The sequence below is a fragment of the Cherax quadricarinatus genome, chromosome 5 (genome assembly GCF_038502225.1).
Source record: "Cherax quadricarinatus isolate ZL_2023a chromosome 5, ASM3850222v1, whole genome shotgun sequence".
Classification (NCBI taxonomy): Eukaryota; Metazoa; Arthropoda; class Malacostraca; order Decapoda; family Parastacidae; genus Cherax; species Cherax quadricarinatus.
The window spans coordinates 52,461,144-52,486,164 of record NC_091296.1 but is presented as its reverse complement, the minus strand read 5'-3'; the positions used below and the strand labels follow the sequence as shown (position 1 = coordinate 52,486,164).

Below are 25,021 nucleotides of genomic sequence, written 5' to 3'. Positions count from 1 at the left end.
CTAGAACTGCGTTATGGGGTGCTAGAACTGCGTTATGTGGTGCTAGAACTGCGTCGTGGGGTGCTAGAATTGCGTCATGGGGTGCTAGAACTGCGTCGTGGGGGTGCTAGAACTACGTCATGGGGTGCTAGAACTACGTCATGGGGTGCTAGAACTGCGTCATGGGGTGCTAGAACTGCGTCATGGGGTGCTAGAATTACGTCATGGGGTGCTAGAAATACGTCATAGGGTGTTAGAAATGAGTCATGAGTGCTAGAATTGCGTCATATTTTGTTAGAACTGCGTCACAATGGGCTACAGCTGCGACATAGTGTTAAAATTGTGTCTTATTGTGTTAGAATTGCTTTATGGATGCTAAAATTACTCCATACTGCTAAAACTGCTTCATAATGAGCTAGAACTGCGCCATAGTCTTCCAAAACTAAGTCATAGTGCCAAAATTGCTTATTACTGTGCTAAAATCCCCCTCAAGGAAGGCTCCTTGACGCTGGTGAGGGGCTCTTGATCTAGGGAATTGGATCTGTGCTCCAGTTCCCTGAATTAAGCCTGAATGCCTTCCATCCCCCCATAGGCGCTGTATAATCCTACGGGTTTAGTGCTTTCCCCTTGATTATAATAATAATAATGTGCTAAAATCACGTGATTGTACGCTAAAACTACGTCATAGGTTGTTTACACTGTCACAGCGGGCTAAAATTACGTCTTTGTGTGCGAAGTAAAACTGTCATAGGTACTAGAATCAGTATTTACGTGCTAAAACTACGCCAGAGTGTACTAAAACTACGTCACAACGCAATTTAATTGCGGCCTAGGAATTTTACAACTTTCTAAGAGACACCCAGCCCAGCTATGCTGAGTCGGGTTCAGATGATTGATATCGGGAAGCGATGACACAATACACGTGGTCTGTTATGGTTTGTTGAAGGACTGAGTGTCTGTTTATGTTGCTCACCCTGCCACCTGTCTCTAGACTGACTGGACCAGAGGCGCCCAGCAACTCGTAAGTTTGTTTAAATACAGGAACACATAAATACAGTTACACACATTATCATACATAGTCACATATGTGTACATTATCTAGGATAACTCAAAACAGTCAAAGTGACTTATTTCCATTACGGTTCTTGGAATCTCCGTTGGGGTCCTTTTATTTCCAATTGGACGACGTGGTTTTTTCATTGGGGTCCTTTTATTTCCATTGGAATCCTTGTATTTCCTTTGGGGTCCTTGGAATTTCAATCGGGGTCACTGTATTTCCACTTGGGTCCTTGTATTTCCATCACGGTTTCATACACTGTCTAAACAATAGTCACGTGATCATACTGTCTAACGGCTGGTTGAGAGAACAATAGTGAGTGTACAGGCTAGTGTACACACTGCTGACAATACGCTCTCTTACTGTGTATACAAATATGTAATTACACACACACACACACACACACACACACACACACACACACACACACACACACACACACACACACACACACACACACACACACACACACACACACACACACACACACACACACACACACACACACACACGATTAAATACACTATAGAAAAAATGCAGATATTTGTCGGTCATTTTATAGCACTGCAGTATGAGAGAGCAGTAAAGTTAAACTGATGACATCAGGAAGTAGAAAGACAAGATGAGAAATAATTAGAGATGGCAAGACTTCTCCATGAGGGATTCCCTCCACATCAGGACCGGCATCCCAGTTCTCAGGACCGGCATCCCGTCTCCCAGGACCGGCATCCCAGCTATTAACTTCCCCCGAAAAAAGCTAGATAAGAAGTATAAGATTTTCTTCGGATTTTTAACCCCGGAGGGTTAGCCACCCAGGATAACCCAAGAAAGTCAGTGCGTCATCGAGGACTGTCTAACTTATCCCCATTGGGGTCCTTAATCTTGTCCCCCAGGATGCGACCCACACCAGTCGACTAACACCAAGGTACCTACTTGCTGCTAGGTGAACAGGACTACAGGTGTAAGTAAACGCGTCGAAATGTTCCCATCCGCCCGGAATCGAACCCGGGCCCTCCGTGTGTGAAGCAGAAGGTATAGCCACCAGATCACCGGCAGCCTGATAAATTTCAGATATACCACGAGGACTGGACAACTTATCTAAAACAGACTTGTTAGTGGCCCTTACAACCCACTCAGCCTCCTCCAGTCTCTCCTCCACAACCCTCTCAACCTACTTAAGTCTCTCCACAACCCTGGTTCTATCCCACTCTACACCTAGTTGTCTAACTTAAGTGACAATAGCACGCATAACGCATGTAATCCAATACTGTTGTAAACTGGGGCGTTTAGCTTGAGTCACAATGAAAGGTCACTGACGCTGACCTCTAGTTTCAAAACTCTCGGCTAGCCTGCGGGGTATAGCTCAGTCGAGATGTAGGAGTCAAGGTGAAGCTATATGCTAGGACACGCTGGCAGACATGACATGACATATTCTACCAACACACAGTGCAGAGCTTATGTACATTACTCCAACCACATCACTTCTTTATGAACCCCGAACATCACAAAATAAACTCTTCCTGCCCTTTGCAGGGGTGGATAGATCTTCAGAAACCTCCTTTCTAATGCCAACCCCCCCTGCCCCAACCCCAGACTAAACCCCATTCCCAGACATCCCTGCCGTAGCCAAGCCATTACCGTGAGTAGTAATGGTAGAATTACCGACAAAATGTTAGGTTAAAGGACACTTATGCAACTAATGTGACATTTTATTGTGGAAAAAGTTTCGCTCTCCAGGAGATTTGTCAAGCCGTAACGTTACCACAATACAATGTCACATTAGTTGCATCTGTGTCCATTTACCTAACATTACCCTGAGTCTGGGTACAGTATAACATAGTTCCTTGTGTATGTTGTTTCACGGTGAGCAACACACCCCAGAGTTCCTCAGATCACGTGCCCGACACGTCAAGAAGTGTGAGGTGCTTGTCTGTAGCTACGCATTGCCTTGTTGCTGGGTCTGGCCACGGCTCTCTCTCTCTCTCTCTCTCTCTCCCGTTCCGTAGTTTATTTTTCTCCTATCTCCACTTCCCACTCATCCATTCAGGGTTCTTACCTGAGAGTGTGTCTAATCTAATAATTAGAGCGGTCAAGATTCCCAGAGAATTTGTCATGATGGAAAGCTCTGTCTCATAAATGGGATTTCAGGGAAATATTATTTCAGTGACCTATGCACAGTTTCAAGGATAAGTATGACAGGTTTCACAGAGCAAGGGGCGAACCCGGTAGCGGCCAGTTAGGAGGGAGGGCCAAGAGCTGGGGTTGTACTTCATTTTGATTTTTAACTCTTAATAAAGCGAGCGTCCTGCGAAGTCTAGTCATAAGATGACCCCGTTCACTGACTGACATGAAGGATCTGTTGTGTGAAAGTGAAGCTACCGTTGTTTCTGTGGCTCTGTGAGTCCAGCTGTGACTGATGGCTAAGGCACTAATGACTGCTGTGAGGTAAGCAGAGTGCTGCTGTGTGTATGACTGCTGTTAGGTAAGCAGAGTGCTGCTGTGTGTATGACTGCTGTGAGGTAAGCAAAGTGCTGCTGGGTGTGTGACTGCTGTGAGGTAAGCCGAGTGCTATCGAGCGTATGACTGCTGTGAGGCAGAGTGCTACTGGGTGTATGATTTCTCTGAAGCAAGCAGAGTGCTGCTGTTTGATTGCTGTGAGGTAAGCAGAGAGCTGCTGTGTGTATGACTGAGGCCCAGCAGCTGCTGTTTGGTTCTCAAGGAACGTTCTTAATGTTGGTAATAGGTTTTTTATCCAGTAAATTGGATTAGTTCCTCCTCCTCCTTGGATTAACCTTCATTGCTTCTGTTTCCTCAGGAGCTAAATGACCCTTAGTACTTCCCCTAAAAACAACATCATCATCAATAACAATAATGCTGAGAGGAAGAAGAGAGGTGATATGTTAGTAACACATAAGATAAAAAGAACATGGAAAAGCGAGAGCAAGAAGCCACAGTTGTGAACTAAGAAGAGGAGGAGATAATGAAAGGAAAATAGAATGTTCTTCACAGTGTTGAGGCTATGGAAGAGGATCCAAGAGGAAGTGATAAGTGCTCACTGGACCTGTAAATGAATATATATTATGGATTAACACTGAAGACGGGAGCCCACTAACCTGAGAAATATGGTTTGTGGCTGGGGATACGAACATCGAACCTGGGAACGGTGACACGGCCCACACAGGCTGCTTCAATGATTGAGGATCCAGCATATTTCTCGGCTGAAATAGTGGGGATATTTAATCTTTCGTTTAAATTTGACCAACACTTACGTCCTATGACATGGGAAGAAATGTGAATATGAATTACAAACTGCGAAAATTTTTTTTTGAATGGGTTAACTCGCTATTTGATAATGGTTTCTGTATTATGAGAAAGTGGATTGGTGCCAGTGGTTGCAAGTTAATAAATATAGTGTCCGCTTCACTATTGGTAATGGCACTCGCTTGACGTAGTAAATAGGCAAGCAGTGCATTGTAAATAACTGAAACAGAGTCAGAACGACAATTCTGTTTCTGCAGCTACAAAAATTCACCTAGGGGCGTGCACACACACACACACACACACACACACACACACACACACACACACACACACACACACACACACACACACACACACACACACACACGCACACGCACACGCACACAGTAAGCACCTCAGGCTTAGAGATAAGTAAAGGTGAAGGTCTCATGTTGATGACTGACTGCGGGGAGAGGGAGTGAAGGAAGGGACAGAGGAAGGGCAACAGAATGCAACGGTTTACGTTGTGGTATTTTGAGTCAAATTACATGGGAAACAAAATAGAGTGGGAGAAGAGAGAAAGAGAGAAAGAGAGAGAATGAGAGAGAGAGAGAGAGAGAGAGAGAGAGACAGAGACAGAGAGACAGAGAGACAGAGAGAGAGAGAGAGAGAGAGAGAGAGAGAGAGAGAGAGAGAGAGAGAGAGAGAGAGAGAGAGAGAGAGAGAGAGAGCAAACAAGCTGGCCTTCTTCAGACTATTTGGAGGTTGCTCAGTGAATGTTTTAGTTATGTGAAAATAGAAACTCTTTCAACTACTGCGAGAGTGACCCATCACCCAGGGTCACTCTCAGTGGTGACTCCTGCGAGAGTGACCCATCACCCGGGTCACTCTCAGTGGTGACTCCTGCGAGAGTGACCCATCACCCAGGGTCACTCTCAGTGGTGACTCCTGCGAGAGTGACCCATCACCCGGGTCACTCTCAGTGGTGACTCCTGCGAGAGTGACCCATCACCCGGGTCACTCTCAGTGGTGACTCCTGCGAGAGTGACCCATCACCCGGGTCACTCTCAGTGGTGACTCCTGCGAGAGTGACCCATCACCCGGGTCACTCTCAGTGGTGACTCCTGCGAGAGTGACCCATCACCCGGGTCACTCTCAGTGGTGACTCCTGCGAGAGTGACTCATCACCCGGGTCACTCTCAGTGGTGACTCCTGCGAGAGTGACCCATCACCCGGGTCACTCTCAGTGGTGACTCCTGCGAGAGTGACCCATCACCCGGGTCACTCTCAGTGGTGACTCCTGCGAGAGTGACCCATCACCCGGGTCACTCTCAGTGGTGACTCCTGCGAGAGTGACCCATCACCCGGGTCACTCTCAGTGGTGACTCCTGCGAGTGACCCATCACCCGGGTCACTCTCAGTAGTGATTCCTGCGAGAGTGACCCATCACCCGGGTCACTCTCAGTGGTGACTCCTGCGAGAGTGACCCATCACCCGGGTCACTCTCAGTGGTGACTCCTGCGAGAGTGACCCATCACCCGGGTCACTCTCAGTGGTGACTCCTGCGAGAGTGACCCATCACCCGGGTCACTCTCAGTGATGACTCCTGCGAGAGTGACTCATCACCCGGGTCACTCTCAGTGGTGACTCCTGCGAGAGTGACCCATCACCCGGGTCACTCTCAGTGGTGACTCCTGCGAGTGACCCATCACCCGGGTCACTCTCAGTAGTGATTCCTGCGAGAGTGACCCATCACCCGGGTCACTCTTAGTGGTGACTCCTGCGAGAGTGACCCATCACCCAGGGTCACTCTCAGTGGTGACTCCTGCGAGAGTGACCCATCACTTGGGTCACTCTCAGTAGTGACGACGCTCACAAAGATGGCGGAAACGAATAATATTGAGGTTCTTTCCAGTACTCTGGTATCCTTGGTAGCTCTGGTATCCCTGGTATTTGTGGTATCACCGGTATCTCTGGTATCCCTGGTATTTGTGGTATCACCGGTATCTCTGGTATCTCTGGTATCCTTCGATATCTTCTGGTATCCCCGGTATCCTTGGTATCTCTGTTATATATAATATCCTCTGATATCTTCTGGTATACTTTGATATCCTCTAGTATCTTTGATATCCTCTGGTGCCTCTGATATCCCTGGTATCCCTAGTATCTCTGGCATCTTCTGATATCCTTGGTATATCTGGTATCCCTGAAATCTCTGGTTTTGGTATCTTTAGTATCACTGGTAGCTTCTGGTATCCCTGGTATATCTGGTATCTTCTGATATCCCTGGTATCTCTGGTATCCACTCGTATCCCTGGTATCCTCTGGTATCTCTGGTATCCCTGTTTTCTATCCTCTGGTATCACTGGTATCTCTGGCATCTTTTGGTATCCTCTAGTATCCTTGGTTATCCCTGGCATCCATGGTATCCTCTGGTATACCTGGTTATCCTCTGGTATACATGGTATCCTCAGGTATACCTGGTATCCTCAGGTATCCCTGGTATTCTCAAGTATCCCTGGTTATCCTCTGGTATCCCTGGTATCTTCTGGTATCCCTGATATCCTTGATATCTTCTGGTATCCCTGAAATCCTCTAGTATCCCTGGTATCTTCTCCCGAGGTGGCTGAATCATAAAGGTTTTTATTCCCATTAGTAACTCCGTAAGTTAAAAGAAGTCAGACATCGTGGCTTCTTACCATTGATTCAAGGTCACCCTCCCCAGGATGCGACCACGACAGTCTATTGCCTCCTTAGATATCTATGAACTGCTAGGTTAAAAGGGCTGTAGGAGTTCGGAGACTCGTCCATACATCCAGCCCCTCACCTCGGCTCGACCCAAGGTTATCGGTTGTGAGCTGAATGTTCTACCGATGTGCTAAGGGGATGTGATCTCTTCCTTAGCACTCTGGTACAAATATTTCTGGCACAGTTATATCTGGACAGGATTCTAATGGTCATTTCAGTTATATAAGAGATTTTTAATCTTTGTATTGATTGGTTTAAAACCAATGAAAACACTGATGCATATTGAGCAATGGTTGAACGAAATATAGTCGAATAATGTCGAATAATGTTTTTAGTAATCTGAACATTAGTCTAGGTATCCATAAACTGGATACATTTATTATTAATAAAATCTACGAAAGATTTAAAGTATGTTGATCTGAAGCTACCTAACCTCACTTACTTTTTCCTGAGACAACTGAAGACTTTAACGAGAAGTGTCTGACCACCGTCTCTACCTCTCCCTCACAGGATTTCGGAAGCCTCAATGCAAGAGACTAACCACTTCCTGAAGGCTGCCCTGCAGGTGAGTATCATCCGTTGTTTCTGAAGTAGTTGTTAGCCTGTAACCTGTAGCTCCTGTAGCAGCTTCTGGGTCTTGTTGAGTTTCCTTCCGTTTACTTCTCTTGTACTTCCGTTTTCCGTTGTATTTTATTGATAATTTCTTCAAACATTAAAAATCATCCGTTTGCTTCTGTTTACCGTTATTTTTGTTTACAATATAATATTGATCCTGTGGTATTATGCAGTATGCGTGTATGCTTCTTTACTGTGTGTATTTCAATGCCGGTCTGTGTATACATCTGTATGTATTGGAATATGTATATCTTTTAGAACACAAAGTACAACACACGATTATCATCCTCATGCGGAGTAGATTTTTTTGTTTGTGTTAGTTCCCTCTCCCACACTTCTTTCTTCAACATCTCTCCGGCTTCTTGTTGGTCGTCTTCCGCTAGTGAGGAAGTGTGAGGTTGAGTCGCGTGTCTATCTGACGTTCAGCGGTCGTAGCATCCAGCCTGCACCATTCCTCACGTTAAATAACTTCCCCACACACGGGTTTAGCTCTTAGCAGGAATATAATAATAACGTATGTAGTATCTTTCATCTCCTCCTCATCTATTCTTTCTCCTCTCAGTTCTTTTCCTCCTTTCAATTCTTTTCCTCCTTTCTTTTCTTCCTCTCAATTCTTTGCCTAACTTTACGTTCCTTCATGTATCCATACTTCCCAACGCTGGATTTCAGTAGAGCAGAAACAGATCACTTTCAGGACCTGGTCATGGAGGCTTCAGGGACCTCGTTAAAACTGGAGTCACGAAAATAACGCTAATGTTGGATCAATAGCTTGTGCACGACTCACGGTGCACTGGTGCACGACTCACGGTGCACGACTCACGTCGCTGGTGCACGACTCACACCGCTGGTGCACGACTCACACCGCTGGTGCACGACTCACACCGCTGGTGCACGACTCACGCCGCTGGAGCACGACTCACGCCGCTGGTGACACTGGTGAATCCAGCACCAATTTCAACGCCATTAAGATTCTTGATTTGTTTGGTCTAAAGCATCATTGAGGAACACAAATCTCAGATGAATCTCCAGTTTGTTGCCTCTGACGTCAGTAACGTTATTAATATAAAATAAATTCGTAATTTTAGCTGTTTTCCCATTTTATACCTATGGCACTTGTAAAATAAATACCGTAGATCTTAGTAATAACAATAATAATGACAATAATAATAATAATAATAATAATAATAATATCTTTATTTACTACATATACAAGGTATATAGGCCTAGCTGACATCAATGACATGGGTACTACTATACAGAAAGCCCCTTGTTATGCTGAGCATTTCGGGCAAATTAGGTCAGTGTCCCAGGATGCGACCCACACTTGTCGACTAACACCCAGGTGCCCATTTACTGATGGGTGAACATAGACAACAGGTGTAAAGAAACTCCCATACTTGTTTATACCCTGGCTGGGAATCGAACCCAGACCTCGCCGTGTGAAGCGAGAGCTTTACCCACCAGGCCACCAGAGCTGAAAGTGATATAAATCAAAAAATGACTTTGTCTTTTTGTGTAACGTTGAAAATGATAAAGGACTCAATAATAAATATAATCCCAGAAGAAACGTTGCGATAACTATTTCCCAGCAAACACAGTGTTTTGTCCGCCATGACAGGGGTCACACACAGTATATTGTCCGCCATGACAGGGGTCACACACAGTATATTGTCCGCCATGACAGGGGTCACACACAGTGTTTTGTCCGCCATGACAGGGGTCACACACAGTATATTGTCCGCCATGACAGGGGTCACACACAGTGTTTTGTCCGCCATGACAGGGGTCACACACAGTATATTGTCCGCCATGACAGGGGTCACACACAGTATATTGTCCGCCATGACAGGGGTCACACACAGTGTTTTGTCCGCCATGACAGGGGTCACACACAGTATATTGTCCGCCATGACAGGGGTCACACACAGTGTTTTGTCCGCCATGACAGGGGTCACACACAGTATATTGTCCGCCATGACAGGGGTCACACACAGTGTTTTGTCCGCCATGACAGGGGTCACACACAGTATATTGTCTGCCATGACAGGGGTCACACACAGTATATTGTCCGCCATGACAGGGGTCACACACAGTGTTTTGTCCGCCATGACAGGGGTCACACACAGTATATTGTCCGCCATGACAGGGGTCACACACAGTATATTGTCCGCCATGACAGGGGTCACACACAGTATATTGTCCGCCATGACAGGGGTCACACACAGTGTTTTGTCCGCCATGACAGGGGTCACACACAGTATATTGTCCGCCATGACAGGGGTCACACACAGTATATTGTCCGTCATGACAGGGGTCACACACAGTGTTTTGTCCGCCATGACAGGGGTCACACACAGTATATTGTCCGCCATGACAGGGGTCACACACAGTATATTGTCCGCCATGACAGGGGTCACACACAGTGTATTGTCCGCCATGACAGGGGTCACACACAGTGTATTGTCCGCCATGACAGGGGTCACACACAGTGTATTGCCCGCCATGACAGGGGTCACACACAGTGTATTGTCCGCCATGACAGGGGTCACACACAGTGTATTGCCCGCCATGACAGGGGTCACACACAGTGTATTGTCCGCCATAACAGGGGTCACACACAGTGTATTGTCCATGACAGGGGTCACACACAGTGTATTGTCCGCCATGACAGGGGTCACACAGTGTATTGTCCATGACAGGTGTCACACACAGTGTATTGTCCGCCATGACAGGGGTCACACAGTGTATTGTCCATGACAGGGGTCACACACAGTGTATTGTCCGCCATAACAGGGGTCACACACAGTGTATTGTCCATGACAGGGGTCACACACAGTGTATTGTCCGCCATAACAGGGGTCACACACAGTGTATTGTCCATGACAGGGGTCACACACAGTGTATTGTCCATGACAGGTGTCACACACAGTGTATTGTCCGCCATGACAGGGGTCACACAGTGTATTGTCCATGACAGGGGTCACACACAGTGTCTTGTACACCATGATAGGGGTCAAACTTCTATCACAAATAAATATAATTGTAATTCACGTAATGGTAACAACACGATAATTAAACAAATCAAGGAACGGATAAGATAATGTGTGTTTGGATTATTAACCCGGAAGGTTAGCCAGCCAGGATAACCCAAGAAAGTCAGTGCGTCATCGAGGACTGTCTGTCTTATCTCCATTAAGGTCCTTCAATCTTGTTTCCCAGGATGCCACGCACACCAGTCGACTAACACCCAGGTACCTACTTTGCTGCTAGGTCAATGGGACAGTAGGTATAAGGTAACTAACAACCAGGTACCTACTTTATTACTAGGTGAACAGAGACAGGTGTAAGGCAATATGACCAACGTTTCCACCCGTGCCAGGGATTGAACCATGGACACTCAATGTGTGAGGCGAGAGCGTTGCCTACCGAACCATGAGGTTCGACTACAATTTTTAGGTGGGAATAGATGGATGGATGGATTGATGGATGGTTGGATGGATGGATGGATGGATGGATGGATGAGGATGGATGGATGAGGATGGATGGGTGGGGACGGATAGATGGGGATGGATAGATGGGGATGGATGGATGGATATGGATGGGGATGGATGGATGAGGGAAGGAGCTACTGTACTTAAACTTCACCTCAGCAGCGGAAATCGTCTGTGCTGGGAAACCAGAAGAGTGAGTTGGCAGTCAGGGTGGAGAGCTGTGTTGTGTAAGTGGTGTTAGTTCCTCTTCTGAGAAGCAGTCAGAGTCAGGTAAGGTCAAGGGTTGCCAGAGGTGAGCAATGCGCCCATCAGACACGTGGAGGGAGCTGCCTAGGCCTGCGGGGTGCCAGCAACAACAGCGTGGTTGATCAGGTCATCAAGGAAGTCTTGCCCGAGGCCCGGTGGGATGGTGATGGTGGTGGGCACGTGGGACGGAGGTGGTAGGCAAATATAGATTTTAGATTTTGCCATCGAAGTGGCTAGTTTATTGTACACCCCATATCCATCCCGTGGACGGTAGCGCGAGAGCATATGGATACACAAAAGACTCAGGAACTAGGCCCCGAAAGGGTTACCAGGTGTACATCTGGATTTATATCTACAGTTCACTTATCTGTTACAAGAAAATTTAGGAAATTTGCTTAATATATCAGGTATCTTATTTTTATTAATAAGATCTTGTCATATCATATAGATTATTATCCTGATTGTCTCTATATTGCTCAGTAAGTGGACAATTAAGTACATAATGTTCAAGATAATGACCATAGGGTTGACCATATACTTTGCACTTAGTTTGATCATCATCTGTGTGTCTCCCAAACTGCCAGAAGTACTTGTAACCAAGCCTAAGTCTGGCCACTACAACATCAGTCAGTCTGTTCACATTGCAAGTTGCTCCATAAACATACTTATCTACGTTCATGTTATCATAGTGGGTTATAGATCTACTCAGGCTTCTAACTGCATTCCTATAACAATCATTTTCATTATTTACTTCTCTCCTAATATTATTCCTAATGGTAGACACAGATATAATAAAGTTATATTCTACATTCTCCTTCTGGGTACTCTTCTTGGCTAACATATCAACTTTATCATGAAGGAGTAATCCAATGTGTGATGGGATCCATAGCAATTGTACATTAATTCCTTTTTTCCGAATTTTTGAGTATCTGTACCTGGCTTCTTTATTGAGCATGTTAGTCGTTATGAGAGTCAAGAGCCTTCAGTGATGACATAGAATCAGTGATGATAGTCAAGCTTTAGTGCCATTAGGATGGCAAACAATTCAGTTTGCAGTGTAGACGCCCAGTTGTTAATTCTTATGCCTAACTCATCAAAGTTGTTATCGTTCTTAACTAGGGAGGTGTCAACAAGAGCAGATGCAGCCCTGCCAGAAGACTCATGTTTAGATCCATCAGTGTATATAACTTGTGATAACTTATTACTACCAGCTAGGTGAGAAATTTCTTCTTGAGCAGTTGCTTTTACAAGTGACTTAAGGAAGGGATTACTAGCAATGAGCTTCTTGGGAGGCACTTGCAGGTATGTGATATTAAATGAACACATCTTCCATGAAGGCGTGAAATGCTCTTGTAGACAACAGTGATAGTTCATGCAGGTTATAAAACTTAATATAAATGCATGTTTTCACAACCCATATAGATCTGTGTATTTACTTCTAGACATTTGTTTTTATATTTTATTGAGAGCACATTTTGTACAGACAAAATACATATATATAGTATAACACTGTGGAGAACAATAAGTATATACATAAATTATCACACTTCTAGACATTTAGTAAGATTCATAGTTACAGTGCCTGGTTCATTTCTTAACATTCTAATACCAAGTACAGTGTTAATACCAATAATCCTATCACTGACACTTGAAACACCAAACTCCTTCCTCATATTAAGAACTTTGGTAGATTTAGGACAGCCAAGAATAATTCGGAGAGAATTTTCTCTAGCTAATAACATGGGAGCAGCATAATCAATTAAGGACCTAACATAGGCTATGTACATCATTCTCACGATTCTCACATTAGCACCATAGTTGGGGTTATAGCCAGCAACAGCTTTGAGAGCATTTAGCCTGTCTTTACACATCTTGTGGTAGGCAGGTGGGAGGGTATCTCGTGTATCATGTGTACCTCTTGACTTTCATGTATCAACAATAATGGCGGACACACTGAATTCATTTTGCCATTTTATTTTCAAATTTTCCCTCCGGTTCCAGGCTTATGGGACGCCCTATGTATGAAGAACAAGTTGTGGGTACTGGTACCAGTGTGTATGATCCATCATACAGGAAGCAGGAGGCCTCAGTAAGGGCGAGTGATATAGTCAAGTGTTTCGCTATAAGTTCAGTAACTATGGCAAGTTCAAAGGTTTCGTTAGAACGTAGCCAGGGTTATCATTACCTGTGAGCGAGGGTGTCATCATTTACCAAAATTGGTTGGGTGTGGGGATGTGGGGAGTAGATGAAGGGGTGGTGGTGAGAGGGAGTTGGGAGGAGCAACTTTGGTGGAGTGTGAGAGAGGGCAGCCATGCTGGGTGAAATAACCTTCACACGTTTAACCTCTCCTGTTGCATGCGCAAAAGACGTCGTAGTGGAAAGTGAGTGAATGAGTGAGCGAATGAGTGAATGAGCGGGTGAGAAGTGGACTAAGACCCAAGGGAAGGGAGAAAGAACTAGTTAATCTAGCTGTCTTTAATTCTTCCTAGACATTAAAAAACTGGGACAGTATAGCAGAAGGCTCTCTCCCCATCCATGAAACTGCACGCTTGAGCAAGCGAATAGTTTCATTATAATTATTTTCATTATTATAGTTATTAGCGTCATTATTATATTCATTTGGAAGTGCCCCATGCCATGTCAAACGTGACATGGGGCATGGGAAGCAGTCAAGTTTGATCCAAGGAAAAGGATGGTAACTCCAATTCCTTTGACAAAGAACTCCTCACCAGCATCAAGGCTCATCACTTGACAAGATTTAATAGCACAGGTGTTACAGATGCTGCAACTATCACTACTACTAGTACTGCTACTGTCGCTACTACTACTACTGTCACTACTACTACTACTACTGCTATTACTACTACTACTGCTATAGTCATTACCACTACTACTGCTACTGTAACCGTAAATGACACTACCAGTCCTACTATCACTGCCCCTACAACCACCACTAATACTACTAACTACTACTATTACTACCATCACCATTACTATCACTACCACTACACCTACCACTATCACTACTGCTGCCACCACTACTATTAATACTACCACAACTACTGTCACCACTGCCAAAACTACTACTACCACTACTGCTGTCAATACCACTACTACTTCTACCACCACTGCCACTGTTACCATCTCTTAGGCTTCCATCAGTACTGTTCTCAGGATGATCCATGATCAGTCGTTCATCACTGACCACTGGCAACCAGCTTCATGGTAGTGGAGTCTTAGATTTGTTAAGTGGATGGTTAACAGGTTCTTAAGTTACTTCATTATCTTTACACTCATAACAACTTAAGTGGGCAGCTTATTCCAGCGATTTACAGATGTCCACCAGACATGTTCATCCACATTTGCGTAGTATCTCCTATCTCGAAGTTCCATTCCATTATTTCAGGTTACTGACTTTCGCTTCAAATGGTTGTTCGTATTTGACTGGAGAGAGAGAGAGAGAGAGAGAGAGAGAGAGAGAGAGAGAGAGAGAGAGAGAGAGAGAGAGACTACCTAACATTCCCTACCCACAGGTTGGACCATGGAGGATAACTCGGCGGGTGCTGCTCTTCGTGATTGTATTCTGCGTGGTGATCGTCATCTTCGGCACGTTCATCCTCAAGACTCACAGGTTCAACGAACGCGACCGCTGGGACAACGACTGGGACGACGACGATGACGATGACGACGATGACGACGACAGCGACGACAAGAGCTTCAGCAGTGGCGACTCCGTCATGATGGGCATGATCACCCTGGCAGGTGAGAGACTCTTACATTGTCAAGTAACAGAAAACATGCAACTAATGTGACATTTTATTGTGGCAACGTTTCGCTCTCCAGAAGCTTTGTCAAACCCTTACAAACAATACCTTACATAGCTTTTTTTTTTTTGTGATCGCCAGAAACTGTAGCACGAACCTTTGCGACGACCTCTCTGAAAACAGTTTTTTAACCCCCTCTCGCCTGGCGCCTCCATTTCACAGAGCTGTTTTTACACTCCTACTGCACACAAGGTGTCAGTGCCAGATCAGCCGGGCTGTGGTTCGTACGTTGGACTACGTGCGGCCAGCAGTAACAGCCTCGTATATTAGGCCCTGATCCATCAGGAGGCCTGATCATGGGCCGGACCGCGGGGGCGTTGATCCCCGGAATGCCCTCCAGGTAGACACCAGGTAGACACCAGGTAGACACCAGGTAGACGCCAGGTAGACACCTGGTAGACACCAGGTAGACGCCAGGTAGACACCAGGTAGACACCAGGTAGACGCCAGATAGACACCAGGTAGACGCCAGGTAGACACCAGGTAGACACCAGGTAGACACCAGGTAGACACCAGGTAGACGCCAGGTAGACGCCAGGTAGACACCAGGTAGACGCCAGGTAGACGCCAGGTAGACACCAGGTAGACACCAGGTAGACACCAGGTAGATGCCAGGTAGACGCCAGGTAGACGCCAGGTAGACACCAGGTAGACACCAGGTAGACGCCAGGTAGACACCAGGTAGACACCAGGTAGACTCCAGGTAGACACCAGGTAGACGCGCGCCTCACAAGAGCGTTCATGCCTACATTATTTTGTTTTAATTACGTGGGTAAGACGGAAGCAAGAAAAAAAAATAAAGATGGACATGAGAAACATACAGGAAACACAGAAATAGACCAGAGAAAGATACGGGAAACATGAGTGGACGTGAGAAAGATACAGGAAACATGAGTGGACGTGAGAAAGATACAGGAAACATGAGTGGACGTGAGAAAGATACAGGAAACATGAGTGGACGTGAGAAAGATACAGGAAACATGAGTGGACGTGAGAAAGATACATGAAAAATAAGTGGACGTGAGAAAGATACATGAAACATAAGTGGCCGTGAGAAAGATACAGGAAACATGAGTGGACGTGAGAAAGATACAAGAAACATGAGTGGACGTGAGAAAGATACAAGAAACATGAGTGGACGTGAGAAAGATACAAGAAACATGAGTGGACGTGAGAAAGATACAGGAAACATGAGTGGACGTGAGAAAGATACAGGAAACATGAGTGGACGTGAGAAAGATGCAGGAAACATGAGTGGACGTGAGAAAGATACAAGAAACATGAGTGGACGTGAGAAAGATACAAGAAACATGAGTGGACGTGAGAAAGATACAAGAAACATGAGTGGACGTGAGAAAGATACAAGAAACATAAGTGGACGTGAGAAAGATACAGGAAACATAAGTGGACGTGAGAAAGATACAAGAAACATAAGTGGACGTGAGAAGATACAAGAAACATGAGTGGACGTGAGAAAGATACAGGAAACATAAGTGGACGTGAGAAAGATACAAGAAACATGAGTGGACGTGAGAAAGATACAAGAAACATAAGTGGACGTGAGAAAGATACAGGAAACATAAGTGGACGTGAGAAAGATACAGGAAACATAAGTGGACGTGAGAAGATACAAGAAACATGAGTGGACGTGAGAAAGATACAGGAAACATAAGTGGACGTGAGAAAGATACAGGAAACATAAGTGGACGTGAGAAAGATACAGGAAACATAAGTGGACGTGAGAAAGATACAGGAAACATAAGTGGACGTGAGAAGATACAGGAAACATAAGTGGACGTGAGAAAGATACAGGAAACATAAGTGGACGTGAGAAGATACAGGAAACATAAGTGGACGTGAGAAAGATACAGGAAACATAAGTGGACGTGAGAAAGATACAAGAAACATAAGTGGACGTGAGAAAGATACAGGAAACATAAGTGGACGTGAGAAAGATACAGGAAACATAAGTGGACGTGAGAAAGATACAAGAAACATAAGTGGACGTGAGAAAGATACAGGAAACATAAGTGGACGTGAGAAAGATACAAGAAACATAAGTGGACGTGAGAAAGATACAGGAAACATAAGTGGACGTGAGAAAGATACAGGAAACATAAGTGGACGTGAGAAAGATACAAGAAACATAAGTGGACGTGAGAAAGATACAGGAAACATAAGTGGACGTGAGAAAGATACAGGAAACATAAGTGGACGTGAGAAAGATACAAGAAACATAAGTGGACGTGAGAAAGATACAGGAAACATAAGTGGACGTGAGAAAGATACAGGAAACATAAGTGGACGTGAGAAAGATACAAGAAACATAAGTGGACGTGAGAAAGATACAGGAAACATAAGTGGACGTGAGAAAGATACAAGAAACATAAGTGGACGTGAGAAAGATACAGGAAACATAAGTGGACGTGAGAAAGATACAGGAAACATAAGTGGACGTGAGAAAGATACAAGAAACATAAGTGGACGTGAGAAAGATACAAGAAACATAAGTGGACGTGAGAAAGATACAGGAAACATAAGTGGACGTGAGAAAGATACAAGAAACATAAGTGGACGTGAGAAAGATACAGGAAACATAGAGGTGGATACCAGAAAGATACACGAAAAAAATGAATTCAAACATGACAAGTATATTCCGATGATAAAGGAGTGTTATGGAAGAGAGATAACTGATAACGAGATAATAAACTCAGAAGAGGAAGACAAAAAAGGGAGATAAACAAAAATGACAGAGATTTCGCTAAACTGAACGTTTGGCCTTTGTCTCCTCTCTTCAGAGAAGGTCAAAGATACATGATGTTAGAGAGAGAGAGAGAGAGAGAGAGAGAGAGAGAGAGAGAGAGAGAGAGAGAGAGAGAGAGAGAGAGAGAGAGAGAGAGAGAGAGAGAGAGAGAGAGAGAGCTTGGGAGGGAGGGTAGGAAGATAGAGAATTAGAGGAAGGAAGGAATCAAAGAGAGAGGTGATAATAATACAGGAAGAAGTCCATCTCCTCTCTGAATCACTGAACACGTGAAAGACTGACGGGCAGCCCCAGACCAGACCAGACCAAGACTGCTGTGTGGATGACCGTCTGGCATCACTTCTCACCCACCTGCACCAGCTGTGGCCGACAGCGGGTAAATACCGCTGTTGCTCAGATATCACAAAAAGGCACTTTTTTTTTTTTTTTGCTATTATGCGTTACTTCGGAACTGACAAACTGGTTCAGAAAAGGTCTTTCTGCAGCTGACCTCTGGCTGAACCTCTCCACTATGTGGCACCATTCACTGGCTGAACCTCTCCACTATGTGGCACCACTCACTGGCTGAACCTCTCCACTATGTGGCACCACTCACTGGCTGAACCTCTCCACTATGTGGCACCACTCACTGGGTTAACCTCTCCACTATGTGGCACCACTCACTGGGTGAACCTCTCCACTATGTGGCACCACTCACTGGGTGAACCTCTCCACTATGTGGCACCACTCACTGGCTGAACCTCTCCACTATGTGGCACCACTCACTGGGTTAACCTCTCCACTATGTGGCACCACTCACTGGGTGAACCTCTCCACTATGTGGCACCACTCACTGGGTGAACCTCTCCACTATGTGGCACCACTCACTGGCTGAACCTCTCCACTATGTGGCACCATTCACTGGCTGAACCTCTCCACTATGTGGCACCACTCACTGGGTTAACCTCTCCACTATGTGGCACCACTCACTGGGTGAACCTCTCCACTATGTGGCACCTCTCACTGGCTGAACCTCTCAACTGTGTGGCACCACTCACTGGCTGAACCTCTCCACTATGTGGCACCATTCACTGGCTGAACCTCTCCACTATGTGGCACCACTCACTGGCTGAACCTCTCCACTATGTGGCACCATTCACTGGCTGAACCTCTCCACTATGTGGCACCACTCACTGGGTGAACCTCTCCACTATGTGGCACCACTCACTGGCTGAACCTCTCCACTATGTGGCACCACTCACTGGCTGAACCTCTCCACTATGTGGCACCACTCACTGGGTTAACCTCTCCACTATGTGGCACCACTCACTGGGTGAACCTCTCCACTATGTGGCACCACTCACTGGGTTAACCTCTCCACTATGTGGCACCACTCACTGGGTGAACCTCTCCACTATGTGGCACCACTCACTGGCTGAACCTCTCCACTATGTGGCACCACTCACTGGGTTAACCTCTCCACTATGTGGCACCACTCACTGGGTTAACCTCTCCACTATGTGGCACCACTCACTGGCTGAACCTCTCCACTATGTGGCACCACTCACTGGGTTAACCTCTCCACTATGTGGCACCACTCACTGGGTGAACCTCTCCACTATGTGGCACCACTCACTGGGTTAACCTCTCCACTATGTGGCACCACTCACTGGGTGAACCTCTCCATAAATATGTGGCACCACTCACTGGGTGAACCTCTCCACTATGTGGCACCACTCACTGGGTGAACCTCTCCATAAATATGTGGCACCACTCACTGGGTGAACCTCTCCACTATGTGGCACCACTCACTGGGTGAACCTCTCCATAAATATGTGGCACCACTCACTGGGTGAACCTCTCCACTATGTGGCACCACTCACTGGGTGAACTTCTCCACTATGTGGCACCACTCACTGGCTGAACCTCTCCACTGTGGCACCACTCACTGGGTGAACCTCTCCAATATGCAACAATTCACTGAACGGAGTAATTTTGGTGGACTGAGGAACAGACTGAGAAGAATGCCATTCAGCGGTGTCTTGGGAATCTCTTGCGCTGTTCCATACTTTGGCGATTACCTTAAAAACTTAATTCTCATGGGAGTTCTTAAAAGAACAGTCTAAAAGTCATTTAATCAACGTCTAGGTAGAACAGGGGAGTATATTTGATCTCTTGTTACGGACTGCCCAATTCAACGACCTAATAACCTCGTGCGAGAATGTTATGACTATGCAAATAACGGCACTCTTAACATTTACAAAAGAAGAGAGGGCCACTGGCCTTTGCTTCATCAAATAACATTGTGTAGCTATGTCTACCTGTGGTAAACAATGAGAGGTTGAATGTGCTGCTCAGAAAACAATGACGTTCACTGGAAATATGATGCAAGTGTTGGGACTGGTGGAAGGCTGGATGGAAGTCTGAGTATATAGTGTGAAGTACCTGTGTGATGTAGTGTGAAGTACCTGTGTGATGTGTGAAGTACCTGTGTGGTACAGTGTAAAGTACCTGTGTGATATAGTGTGAAGTACCTGAGTGTCACTTCCTTAGCAACGACTGTGAAGAACTACGCTCTTAAAATACGGCAAGCAAAACAGTTAAAATATTAACATCACTGAGACGTACATTGTACTCGTATGACAGCAGTGACCATGGGACCCCACACTCAGCACAGAAATGCTCACACATCACTCCTAGAATGGCTTGCCTCTAAGACCCACGTCAGGAAACAATTGTCCTGGTTCTTGACGAACCTTACCTAACCTAACCTAACCTCCGACGTCTAGACAACGTTACTGACAGCATGTAACAAGAATATCAGTTTACGAGAACCTCGTCAAAGGAAGACATTCTCGCTGGTCGTTTGTCTAAGGATTGCTAGTCTCTTCCGTAAAAAATGAATCACATTAGACGTTATCTACAAAGTCTATTTACATTTATTGTCGAAGTCTCTCTCTCTCTCTCTCTCTTTCTCTAATAAAGAGCATCTCTTGTTAAGTTCACGACATGAATGGGACACAGAATGGGGTTCAGTGTTAAGTAGAATGAAAGGCCTAGAACATAGAACAAGTGACGAAGAAGGGAAAAAACAGGAATCAGGAGCTGAGAATCGTAGAGGCGTCTCGTAGCATTGTGGCAGTAGTCTCCGCATTTCGTAGCGCTGTGGTAACAGGCGTCGCATCTCGTAGCACTGTGATAGCAGGCTCTGCATCTCGTAGCACTGTGATAGCAGGCTTTCAGTGGTCAACGCCCCCGCGGTTCAGTCCCAGACCAGGCCTCCCGGCTCCTGGCCTGGTCGATCAGGCCATCGGCCACACGCAGCCCCACATATACACCACAGCCCGGCTGATGAGGAAATGATTTGAGAAATCTGTCAAGATTCCTCTTGAAGACAGCTAGGCGTCTGTTGATAGTCCCCATTATTCATGGTGTTCAGTAGCCGTGGTCCCTTTGCACTTAGTATCTCCGAGAGATACCATACTATAGAATTTACAGACGTTATAGTTCCTTCATCTTTATAGCCTCATTGCTCGTTCAGTGTATTTCAGTTATCGTTCTCTCTTTTTCCCATTATCCTTCCCAAGTCTATGGTAAATAAATAAAGTTTCACGGGTAAAAGATATGGCTTCGTTCAAGGCCATGAGGCTGACTCGAACCTCAGCTGTCAGTGGACTCAACGCTGTGGCGAGGCAGCGAGCAGACACAGCAAGAAGCTCTTAGTTGTTGACTGTAACCAAAAACAATAACTGAGAAGTCGGGAATGTTAGTTCTTATGCCTCGTAGCAACCTTGGTATTCAAGGGTGACGGAAGTTGGTGCAGTTGTTAGTAGTAGTGAGTTGGAATGATGGTATAGTGGTGGTGGTTGTGAAGATAATGGCAGTGGTTGTCAATGGTCTGGTGATACCCATAAACATTTCTGTTTGCCTTATCACAAATTTTTGTTTGTTACTTGAGAACTTCTCACTGGATCAGCTTCAACAACGACACTTGAGCAAGATGCATCTTATTAACTGTGAAAAAGGACACCTGTCTACAGTTCATAACATTTATTAGAGGAAACGTTTCGCCACGAGTGGAGAAACGTTTCAGTACATTTGTACTGAACTGTACACAAGTGTACAGTTCCACAATGGTAGGTGTTCTCATCGTGATAGTTGTAGTGATGTGAGGAAGGGAGATGTGTTGGAGGAAGTGAGGGAGGGAGTGTTGGAGGAAGCGAGTGTTGGAAGGATGGAGGGAGTGCTGGGGGTCACTCTAGGAACATTAGGCAGCAGGATCTGGAGGAGGTAAGAGTGTGGGAGAAAAAAAATATGGAAAAATATTGAGTGTGGAGTGTGTTTATTTCTTTTACTTAGTTCAGCTAAGTGATACTAACTTATTCTATATAATAGTTACAGAGTGGGAAGGAAAAATAGCTATGTTCACCGTGTTGTTGTTCATCACACAGGATGAGTTACATAGTGATAAAATCCGTCACCTGGCCTTGGAGACTTCAGTAAGGCAATGAGGATATCGTCATGTACTCCATTAAAATTAACTATGGGAGCTTGGAAGGTGTTCCAGCAGCATTATTTTACACTAACTCATCAGAGAGACCAGACCAGCTCGTGAGCCCAAGTTTAGAGAGAAAATCCAAGTCATGTTATCTCCCATAATTATGTACGAAGAACAGCAGCTAGTAAAGAGAAGCGAGGAATCTCTTTCATAGCATTATTAGGTACAATAATGTACCTAATAATGCCTTATTGTACCTAATGCCTTATTGAACCTAATAATGCCGTATAAGGTACAATATTGTACCTAATACTACCTTTCAGTCAACGCTTGTAGACTTCCAGAAGATTCTCGGGTGTCTTACACAAGTGTTTTATTATACAGGATATGACATTACTGAAACACTGGGATTTTCTAATACATTTTCAGTAAATGCGATGAGGAAGGTGGTGAGGAACGAAGTGTAGAGGGTGAAGTAGGCGTGGAGGAGTGGAAGATGGTGAAGGAGAGGGTGAGGGAGGTGTGGAGGAGTGGAAGTTGGTGAAGGAGAGGTAGAATGTTTTGAAGGGGGTGAGGGACGTGAAATGAGGGAGAGCCCTGACAAAACTGGGGAGGAAGTGACAAAAGAGGGGAAGACTGGATTTAGGATGAGTGTTATGACCGGAGGGAGTATGGAAGGAGTAGGAAGGAGGAAGGAAGGTGGGGGAAGAGGGGAGGGAGAGAGGAAGGTCGGCAGCAAGCAAGCCTTACCTATAAAAACTTGACCTTTTCACACGAGACTCCTGTTTGACCTAACATTGACCTTCCGCTGTGACCTTAACCTTGGTCTAAATACTCCAAGACTCGTGCTACTTATTATTAGGCTGCTGTGCTGTTTTACACACACACACACACACACACACACACACACACACACACACACACACACCTGTACAACCATCCAGGCTGATGCACTAACCTCACACACAGTAATAGTGTGAATGGTGGTAAATAGTCAATGGTATCAGTAGTGTCAACGGTGTTAGTACTAGTGTCAGTAGTAGTGGCAGCATCAGTGGTGGTAATAACGTCAGTGGTCTTTGTAGTAGGATCACTGGTGGTAGTAGTATCAGCGGTAGTAGTAGTATTAGTGATAGTAATAGTAGTAGTAGTGGTAGTATCGGTGGTGGTTGCAATGGCTTGGGTGCTGGAGTTGGCCGCCTCCTAGTCCATCCAGTTCCTTGTCAGGGCGAGCGTGTATTGGAGCGAGACTGGCATTTACTAGGCTCCAAGACTGAATTCCAGATAGGAAATCTGATTCAACCTTGGCACCTTGTCTGGTCAGATAAAACACACACACTCCGAATACCAGAGGCTTCTTGTTGTTAACGATTACCCAGTTTTGAGTTTCGAATACCTCGTATTTAAGTAAACGTATTAACACGGTATGGGAAGAAAGTTACCTGACTTCAAACGAAGGGATTACCCAGGCATGAAGGAATGCTTGAATGAAGTAGAATAGGAGAGGGAACTAGCCGGAAAGACATCGAATGAAAAGAAGCCTGCAGCTTTAATATGCCAGGAGGCTGTCGAGAAATTCCTACCCAGGAGAAACAATTGCAAGAACTGAGTGAGCCCATGGTTCGACTAGAAGTGCAGAGAGAGAGAGAGAGAGAGAGAGAGAGAGAGAGAGAGAGAGAGAGAGAGAGAGAGAGAGAGAGAGAGAGAGAGAGAGAGAGAGAGAGAGAGAGAGAGAGAGAGAGAGAGAGAGAGAGAGAGAGAAAGAAAGAAAGAGAGAAACAAAGTCGATGCTGTATTACCTCACATGGGTGAAATAACATAATATGGAAAGCGAAATCTGAACCAGTGTGGCTATGCAGCCACATGATAAGGAAGGTAAGGTAAAGAGCAAAGTAGTAAGGCTGGAGAAGGCGGAAAGCTCACAAGAAATAACAAGGAAGTCTGCAAGGAATTAAGCAAAAGAGTTTAAATTAAGGAAGTATTTTGAGAGGAAATAGGGACATACCCAGAGAATCAACGAGGAAGAGTGCACCAGTGAGTACTAGGCACAATGTACACAATACGAGGAAAATTGAAGAAACTACTGTGTGAACTAGATATCTCGGAGACAACTGCACTAGATAACATCTGTACAAACGTTGGTAGAATTACCGACAATATGTTAAGTAAAAGGACACAAGTGCAACTAATGTGACATTTTATTGTGGCAACGTTTGGCTCTCCGGGAGCGAACACAAATTAGTGAGTACACATGCACCTCACCCAGGAACCACACGAACTTACGCCGCTAAAGCCCCTCCCCGCCCCGCCCCTCAACCCAATACCCATCAACGTTACCTTCCCTTCACATTCATTTCCTTCCATCCTGTACCTATCCTAGCATCCGTCTATAACCCTCCTGCGTTTGCTTCGCTCCACAAATGCACATCTCTCACTCTCCCTCCAACCAAATTTATTAAAGATTCCCCTCGTACAACTTCCCACGAGACAAGCCTGTCCCTTACGCTATCCCTTACGCTATCACATTTAACAGAGGCCTCTGTACTTATACTTTCAAAACTGAATGAAATTCCAATCCAGAAG

At 45.3% G+C, this 25,021-nt stretch overlaps 1 protein-coding gene across 2 annotated transcripts in view; it reads left to right on the top strand.

Annotated features, from left to right (window-relative positions):
- LOC128685115 (uncharacterized) overlaps positions 1–25,021 on the top strand; it is a 105,860-nt gene that overhangs the window by 59,240 nt on the left and 21,599 nt on the right. For both annotated transcript variants that reach the window (XR_011394209.1, XM_053771639.2), the window contains exons 2-3: positions 7,535–7,589; positions 14,910–15,138. Coding sequence is in view for 1 of the 2 variants with exons in the window: in XM_053771639.2 (XP_053627614.1) it covers positions 7,551–7,589; positions 14,910–15,138 (268 nt within the window). In the remaining variant the exon portion in view is untranslated. The remainder of the gene's footprint in view (positions 1–7,534; positions 7,590–14,909; positions 15,139–25,021) is intronic.